Here is a 9,595-nt window from a genome sequence, read left to right as displayed (position 1 = left end):
ACGTGTAAATTTTTTTAACATCAAATAATGGACTCTATTCAGATCTCGCCAATATAAAATTATACATAATTATATTTTAAAAAATAATAAAAAAATATAAACAAAAATTATTGATGTCTCTAATGATAAAAAGTAATTACAATGTCATAAATTTCAAATATTATCATATCTAAACAAAACAACAATGAATAAAAAAATCAATCAAACAAACAAACAAAAGAACCTATGTAAATCGATTTCTGCGGGTCAATTTAGAGAAATAGGCCTGTATCGTCATTTCATTATTGACGGGAAGACTCGTGAATTCTATGGAACTTCAGTCTATTGGGTGTATCTTTATAATGAAAGGATAAGAGGCACGCTGGCTGCTGGGACCTCCTATCATATAGGAGCGCCCAGTTACGTTCATACTTTAACAACGTCCAAAGCACATGCAAAGCAAAGTATGAGATAATATATTAATAATTGTATATTGTGGGCAAGGATGACCCATTCTCCATCAGAATGATAAAATAGTATAATGTTTTAGTGCTACTCGAACCAATTGTCTTTTCTAATCAAAAGCTCAAAACCACTTATTTAATTGAGTTGGAAAACCTCGACAGAAATTTGTTACTCAAAATCATGTTTAAGTTGTTTATACAATTCCAATTAATAAATCTATGTATTATATTATTTTCGGCATGTGCACCTGTGCGTCTGTATATATATATATATATATATATAGACAAAATTTATATACAATATCTTAGATGTTATTCCTTAAATTTCCCTCTTAAAATTCTGTTATTTGATCACTTAAGTAAAAAATACACTTCTGTTTCATGAAGAAAGGAAAAAAAAAAAAAAAAAGTCACATCTCAGAATTTTAAGAAGAGAACCTAAAGAACAGCACCTAAGTATTATATTTAAGTTCTGTCCTATATATATATAGAGAGAAAAAAAATTGGTACTTTTTACATTTTTAGTGTCACACCATTTATTATTTTAAAGTGACTTAATATTTTGTATACTGTTACATTTTAAGAATAAAATAAAATCTTAATATTGAAATGAATTCTCTTTATTTGAAGTAATATAGAGAGAATCTTGTTGTAAGATTCATCACCAACTGTATAAAAATAAAAATAAAAAACTCTAAAAGTAAGTCGGTGCTTTGTTTTGAAGAATTTTACAAGCGTGCTATTTCATAAATTTATGTCTTCAGGCTGTCAACAAAATAAGATATTGACAATATATCATTTTAGTAGACATTTCAATTTGAGATGAACAAATAAGTAATGCGAGCATGGCATTCTGAATGTGAAAGACTTTCACACACAACTCCTCATATATTTTACGTGAATGTAATGAGACTAATTGCTGTTTGCATCGAGTCATATATCATTATTGATGGCCAGCTCACATAAAATAGAAGCACCATCTTCTTCCAAAAAATTTTATTCATAAAACATTAAAATATATTATTCTTACATTTCCTGATATTTGTATTTCATTTCTAAAAATCAAAAATTAAAAATGATGTTTTAGAAAGGTTTATGCGCAGGATGTTTATAAACTTAAACATTATGAATGGTGGAATATAAATAAATAAATAAATTTTAAAAAGACAGAATTTGTATTTCTTTTTTACATGGTTAAAACGCAGGCCAAATTCACATACACTCAGAAAAGAAATTATAAAAAATAAAAAAAATACAACCAAATCAATCTTATGAAATTCTTCACAAAAAAACATTAATAAATAAATAAAAGAGTCTTATGAGAGATAAATGTTGTTTATTTTAAAGATTCTTGACCAATCACTGCATATAGATTTTACATAATTTGAGCAAACCAAAAGCTAATTAAGCCAAGACATCACCTTCACCATTACAAATTGCCTTCTCTTTGTGTTCTTCCTCATCCATTGTATCACAAATTGCTCTACCTCTTGTCTCTGGTAAACAAAATGCAAACAGCCCACAACAACCTATCACCAACCCAAACACCCCATAGGATGAAATTCCATCTCTTCTCTCAGTAGCCACTAGCATCGGACCAAACACACCACCAAACACAACTGCTTGTCTCACCAATGAAGTAGCTGAATTCCTCACACAAGTAGGGAACAACTCTATTGTGAATATTAGTAATATATCGAAAGCGGTACAAGCACTGAAGAAGTATACTAGCTCAAGTCCAATCTGAAATCTTGTCCACACCTCACCTTTCAAAGCACACATAATACTGAAAATCCCACTAAAGGTAGTGAAAGCAAGCACATAAAATTTTCTGTTCAACTTACCTATAAGCAACATAGTGATCAATGAAGATGGTATCTCAGCTAAGGCATTTAATGTGACACTCAAGTAGAGATTGAACGACAAGTTTCCTAGGCCTAATGGCATGCCATAGTACACCATTCCACTCCCAAAACCAATCACCAAAACCGGTAACAACCTTCGGAAAGCCCATCTTTTCTGCACCAAAATCTTTATAGTCGAGAAAACATTCCCATTATTCCATCTTTCTTCCTGAAACGAAACCTCAGAGAAGCTCCAAGTTAAACAACTACTACGGCTAGGTGTTGCAATGCTTTTCAACGTGGCCACTGCTTCCTCTTTTCGTCCACGTACAAAGAGCCATCTAGGAGACTCACGAACAAAGAACTGAACCAGCATAGAATAAAAGATTCCTGGGATAGAAGTCCATAAATAAAGAGATCTCTAAGATGACCTTTATTCAAATAAGCTATAGCTGGTAGTGATAAGAACCCAATTGTGAAACAAAAGAATCCTATCACTCCCACTTGGCCTCGCCACCTTCTACCCACAAGCTCAGCTGTTAACACCAGTGCAGAAGTTCCAATTGTTGCACGACCAAACCCACAAACCAATCTTAAAGCTGAGTAAACCCATATGTTGGTGGAGAAGACAGTAAGCAAAGAAGATAGGGACATGGTTAGGCATGAAAGAAAGATCATGTTTTTGCGACCAAGTGAGGAATCAGCAAGTGTGGCAAGAACGAATCCACCCACTAGGCAACCCATGAAGAAGGATGATGCAGGCAAACCAGTGATAATGGAAGAAGAACATTCTAACTTCCATTCTGATATGATTGATGTATAGGAAGGCCAATCCAATGCCCACGAATTTTTTGGAAGATAGCAAATGTTGGAGACCGTGTTGCAACCATTTTGATGAGTAGTACAGTGCCATGTTGGGTATGCATCAGTGAAGACACTAATGAATGTTTGTTGTGCATCAAATAGCCATGCCAAGGATACAAGTAGAGTTTCGAAGAATTGGGGCCACCCAAATTCTCCTATACACCGTTCAATGGTGGAATCAAGGGATGGACGGTGTTTCTCTAGAGGTGGGGTGGTGCTTTGTGACTCGGCCGAGTTGGGTTGGGAGAGAAGTGGTGATGAATAGGCCAGTGCTTAACCTGTCAACTTGAGAGCTAGGAGGTGTAGATGGAGTGCTAGTTGTTTGCATCTCAGAAGGAATGGGAGAAGCAGTCTTGGTATGTACAGGTGTAGCTAAACCTTGACCGGATGAAGTTGCATGGAGGAAAGGTTCACTCTTAGGTGCTATGGAAGAGTGACTTTTGCTGGCTTGAAGAGAAATCATGGACAGTGGACAAAGATGATCCATTTTCTTCCCATCTGTTGGTGGACTTACCCCTTCAAAAACCATGATCTTCATAACAAGACTACAAAAAGGAATACATGTTCATGTTGCTAATCGAGCCGCTGTTTTCCCAATGATCTGAAAGATGTGGGCACATATGTCAATTGGAGCTCCAATGATCAGATCACTTAGGAACTGAGCTCTTCCAAGGTTGACGAATGCAGTGTTTGAGAGTGGATATAGGTTGAAGAACACGATCAATTTAAGAGTATTCAGTTCAGGTGCAAACTTTGTAGTGCCTATGGATGTGCCTTTGCTCGAGACTTCATGATCAGGCTCAAGGACTTAAAGAATGTCTTGTATCTAAGGCTATCATCATATGGAGTAAGGTCTACATCTGATGGACTAGTGATGCAAAGAACCTTTGCAATGTAGTCTGGATTGATGGTGAACTCTTTTCCGCGTACCCAACACTTCAACTCAACTCCGGTATATCTAGCATTTGAATAGAATTCCTTGACCAATTCATCAATCGGATCCTCAAAGTTCCCAAACAGATCAGCCCAATCTTTTGCTTCAAATATCCTAGGAATAAATGTAGTTCCCAAGGTATCAAATTTGACCGCTTGTTCCTCCACAGTAGGAGCTTTTTGAAAAATGCTAGAATGTGTTTGTGTATCAAGAGGAGTCCTGAATCTTTCACTGTTTGAGTCTTGAGATGAACGACGAGTCCGTTTTGAAACAGGGAATGATGGAACATCAATTACAATGTCTTTTCCTCGAGAGGAACAGCGAGACATCTACAATAGAACAGACACACAGCAGAGAACCAAGTGAAAAAAAAAAAAAAAAAAAAAAACATAAACACAAACATTAACTTGATTAGATTCAAGTTAGTCAATGAAATAAGTGCCCATTGAAATATAGAAAGAGATAGCACACAAATGAGGTAAATGGATAAAAAATGCAGCATTTAAGCACGAGAAACACTGGTGTGTGTGGTGTGTAGACACAACTAGGCAAAATGTAGTCTATGAAAACCCCAGAAACACAAGTAACTATCTTTGAGACAAATTACTACAAGCATGAAATGCACAGCACAACACAAGTTAAAACAGATAACATGCTCAAAACAGAGACACATTCAAGGAAACAAGTATATCAAGCATCATTTAATCAAACCCCACAAAACCCAATCAAACAAACTCAACAAAATAAACCAACCCATGGCCAAAACACCATATATCACAATACTCAATAACACCTCACAAATCAAGAAATCCAAGGCAAAGAACATGAAATATATAGCGAGAATAAGAAAACCCATACCTTTTTCTTGAAGATTGAAGTTGAAATGATGAACAAATGGAGGTTTTTCGAGAGTGCCTTAGTGAGTTTGAGAGAGGTAAAAATGGGGAAGACAATGAATAGTCACAAAAGTTCGAGGGAAAACTCAAAAAGGTTTTAAAAACTGACCGATTTGCGCAAAACATGCGATTTTCACGACTGAGTCAAGTCGCGTTCGAGTCGCCAGGGCAAGTCACTAGAACACTTAAAACACAAATTTTGAAAAAATATTCTAAGTGTTTTTCACGACTGGAAGTTCCCCCTGCGAGAGAGTCACGAGTTAAGCCGCAAAACTTTTGGTATAACTCTCGCAACTAGACCTCCACTCGCGAACAAGTCACCACATTAAGTCGCGAGAAACCTAAAAACCCTGATTTTGAAAAAATTTCTAAGTATTTTTCGCGACTAAGACAATAACCTGCCAGTGAGTCATGAAAACCTACTGTATGAGCTCCCAACTAGGGACATGTGACTGGACTAACTCGTGACCAAGTCGCCAAACAGGGCAACAATGTTTTTGAAAATTTTGACAATTTTTTGTAAAAGCAAAATACTTTCCAAAAACAACTAAAACACTCAAAAATCTTTTTGTATTTGATCAACAAAAATTGAGTATGTAAAACACATTTAATCAAGTACAATCATACAAATGAATATGACATTCATTGAACATAGACATGTGTAATGTGTGTGGGTACCAAAGATGAGATAGTCCTTAGTCTAAAATGAAGCTTCAATGATCAATTTAATCAAGGCATACACAATTAGTACTAAATAGAGTGACCCATCTCAATTATAGAAATATGCATATATGACCTCCCACAAAACTTGATTACATAACTTGTGAAGCTTTTCATTTGGCTCTATATACATCATATCATTTGATCTTTTTGAATCAATACATCTCATTGTGAGATCGATGCCTGAAATTTTAGATATTTCAATTTGATGAGTTAGCCTTTGGCTTTTTGGGCATCATACATTTCATTTTACGTCGCTTTCCCATTTTACGTCGCTTTCCCTTTTTCCTAGTCAAATACTAGTATGTGCGACAGGCTTTTGTAGCTCAATATCTTTTATCATTTGGAGATTTACATTTGGTGAGCTCTTTAAGCAAAAACAATAAAATAAATGAGTGGGAAGATATATAGGCACAAGTCTATGCATGTCTCAAGATCAACAATACCATTGACTAATCATTCATGACAAATTTGAAGATCTATTTACAACAATCACATATATGTCAAGATTTCTCCCACAATGATATGAGTGCATAAAGAACAAGCTACGCTCGAAAATGTACAAAGTCATAAGTACAAAGGTACAAAGCAAAACATATTTGTGACAAAACACAATAATGTTGATCAAACTTTTTGGATTTTCTACTTTTTATGTGTTTTTGGATTTTTGACAAAAAAGCAAGAAAATATTGATAAAAAACAACAATGTAAAAAAAAAAAAAAAAACATTTAAAACAAATGCAGATAAACAAACAATATTCAACTCAAGCTAGCAAAAAACACGCAACCAAGCATAGTCACAAAACATAGGAAGTATTGATGCATGGACATGTTGTAATACTTATGCATGAGTACCCCTCTTCACCCACACATCACATGCGTTTGGGGTGATATCCTTATAGGATTGGGTACGAGTGTTGTGGCTTCTAAACCTTTTGTTGAAGCTTGCCAAACAGGTGGTGAATGCATCAATCATCTTCATAACATCCATCATTCCGAAATCACCATCTCGACCTCTTGATTGCTCAACAACCCAATTCCATTTGTCTTTTCTTGGTCCTCTTGACTTTTGATCCCTAGCATTATTTAATGCTCTCAGCTTATGACAATTAGGTCTGGTGTGCCCTTGAAGTCCATAATGTTGACAGACATGGTTCGTTCTCAGACCTCTTTGTGATCTTGGAAGAGATTTCCCTTTGGCTTTAGGTCTGACCACTGATTGGTTGCGGGGCTTATTCAACACCCGTTGGTCAGCCACATTCTTTTTCTTCTCCTCCTTCACTTTCTCAACAGTAGGGGTAACCATTATTAGCTCCTTGACTTTCACAAACTTCACTTCCTTGGAGACATTGATAGTTGAACTGCTTTCTCTAGTATATCCCAATCGGGTTTTAATGGAGAAAGGTTTTTGATAAGAAAGGACTTCATCAAGCTTCTTAGTGGAGACCCTCTCTATCTTAGCATTTGCTTGAACCACCTCAAGCTCAAGGAATTTTACCTTTGTGTAAACTTCGGTTAGCTCACCATTCAGCGTCTCTATTTCACACTTGGCCTCCTTATAACGTACTAGAAGACTTCTATAGTCCTCCTCTGCCTTTTTCATCTTTTTCACAACTGCCTTGGCCACCCTTGCATATTCTCCTGACTTCTTAAGGAGGGAATTGTAGTTTTCTTGAAGACCCGTATTACTTTCATCTTCTTAAACATTCGATTCTTCTACAACTCCCATTGATTCCTCATCACTATGCTCCCCAAGCTCTTCTACAAGCAAACTCAAGTCCTCTAAAGACTTAACATGATCAATAATCATAAAAGCAGAGTAATTCCTTTCTCTGTCACAGCTTTCCTCCGAATCAAAATTGGAAGAGTCTGAGTCACTAAGAGTGGTGGCATACACCTTGCCTTTCATTCTCAAATAATTAGGACATTCCTTCTTGAAGTGGCCATGTCCATTGCACTCGAAATAGGTGACTCCTTGAGTAGATTGGGACACCTTTCCATCTTTCCTTTTCAATTCCATTTTCTCCTTTCCGGTACTTTGGAATTTCCCTTTATCACCAAATTTTCCATTGTTCTTGAATTTTAAGAATTTTCAAAAAATTTTCACATGGTAAGCAACATCCTTTTCGACAACATCCTCATCTGATGAGTCATGAGTCTCTACCCTTTCATTAATAGTATTAAGAGCAAGAGATTTGCTCTTCCTTTGTGTGGGCAACAACAGCTCATAAGTCTGAAGTGAGCCAATCAACTCTTGGACTTTGATATCATCAAGGTCCTTACTCTCCTCAATTGCTATGACCTTTGCACAGAAGCTCTCCAGCAATGAACAAAAATTTTCCTAACTATTTTCGAGTCCTTTGCTTTCTGCCCCAAGTTGAACTTGCCGATGACCACTTCATTCAGCTTGCTATAGAAAGAGTCAAAAGACTTGTCCTCACTCATTTTTAGCTCCTCAAACCAGGTGGTCAACATCTGAAACTTGGTGTCTTTCACCTTCTTTGTTCCTTCATAAGTGATCTCCAATATCTCCCATGCCTCCTTGGCAACAGTGATGTGAGATATCCTGTGGAACTCATCTGGAGATACACCATAAAAAATAGCCTTTAGTGCTTTACTATTCGCATTAGACGCTGCAAGAGCTGCCTTATCCCACATGGATTTAGTAGCCTCTGGCCTAGTCCATCCAATATCAACAGCATTCCAAACAGTTTCATCTATTGAACATAAAAATGTCCTCATTCAGACTTTCCAAAAGGCATAATTGCTACCAAAAAAAATGGTGGAGCATTTAAAGATTGAGACTAGTCCATCTCAAACGGGGTCAAGGATCACACTAGGGTAATTAAACCACAGCAAGTGCACCCGCTCTAATACCAATTGAATGTTCAAAATGTGTGTAAAACACCCTTGAACGATTAGACCCCCAAATTACAAATTATCAATTCAAGCTTATCAACAAACAATGTACATGTGGAAAATATAAATAAGCTAAAATAGAATTGATAACATAATCTAAACCAAATAAAATCACATCCACAATAGAAATTAAATGGCAAAGACTAAGGGAAGAGAGATGCAAACACAAGGACAACATAGCGATATGTTATCGAAGAGGAAACCGTAGTCCTCAGCGTAAAACTTCTCCGCCGCCCTCCAAATGGTAAATAATCCACTAGAGAATCAAGTTGGGATACATGAATAGCAGAAGACTTGTAAAGTTGCAATTTACAACAATATATTTAGTTGGCTTTTATTCCGTGCCAAATTTGATTGTAATTTTATTCAATCTTTTGTACCCTGTATTTATTGTAGGATATGATTGTAAGGGTTGTGTGATAGAGAGAGAGTGTGTGAAGACTCAAGCTATTGAAGACTGAAGAGGTTTTCGCGGGTATCTCGGGACTTAGCATCCCGCGAAGTAATGCATGTGCCCTGCACATGACTGAAATACGAAGAGTCAATACAGATGGAGACAGCTGTGTCTTGCGAGTATTTCACGGGTAAGGCCTTCCCACGAGACATTCTGTTTTGCCAAACTATATTATCTGATACACACTTTCTGTACCCACACTATATATACCCACATTACCCACAAATGTTAAGGAGTGTTTCTGAGAGAAAACCCTAGCCTCAAACCTTGAGAGTTAGAGATTATCATACCCATATATGTCATGCCCCAAACCCAAGAGGGTCCACGGCATGAGAAATCACATCTCAAAGTACCTATAGATTTTTTTTTTTTTTCCTTTCTTTCCTTTTGTGACAATCCAATTCACAAAAATTATATCAAGTTTTAATATCAAGAATTGCCGTTATAATTCCATTGAATATACTCTCAGAGTAAGTTAGAGCTCTAAGCATTAATTACAATGACCACTGGCCACAAAATAA

The 9,595-nt window shown here is 36.3% G+C and overlaps 1 protein-coding gene across 1 annotated transcript; it reads right to left on the bottom strand.

Moving 5' to 3' along the window:
- Positions 1-1,847: 1,847 nt before the first annotated feature.
- On the bottom strand, positions 1,848-3,680 carry LOC126720231 (organic cation/carnitine transporter 3-like). Its single transcript, XM_050422550.1, has 3 exons — positions 3,430-3,680; positions 2,812-3,224; positions 1,848-2,677 (listed from the first exon to the last, which is right to left on the bottom strand). The coding sequence occupies exons 1-3, from the start codon at positions 3,678-3,680 to the stop codon at positions 1,848-1,850; spliced, it is 1,494 nt and encodes a 497-aa protein (XP_050278507.1).
- Between the last annotated feature and the right edge of the window lie 5,915 nt (positions 3,681-9,595).

This window comes from Quercus robur, chromosome 4, assembly GCF_932294415.1.
Source record: "Quercus robur chromosome 4, dhQueRobu3.1, whole genome shotgun sequence".
Taxonomy (NCBI): domain Eukaryota; kingdom Viridiplantae; phylum Streptophyta; class Magnoliopsida; order Fagales; family Fagaceae; genus Quercus; species Quercus robur.
The sequence above is the reverse complement of the archived record's forward strand: the minus strand, read 5'-3'. Positions and strand labels throughout refer to the sequence as shown.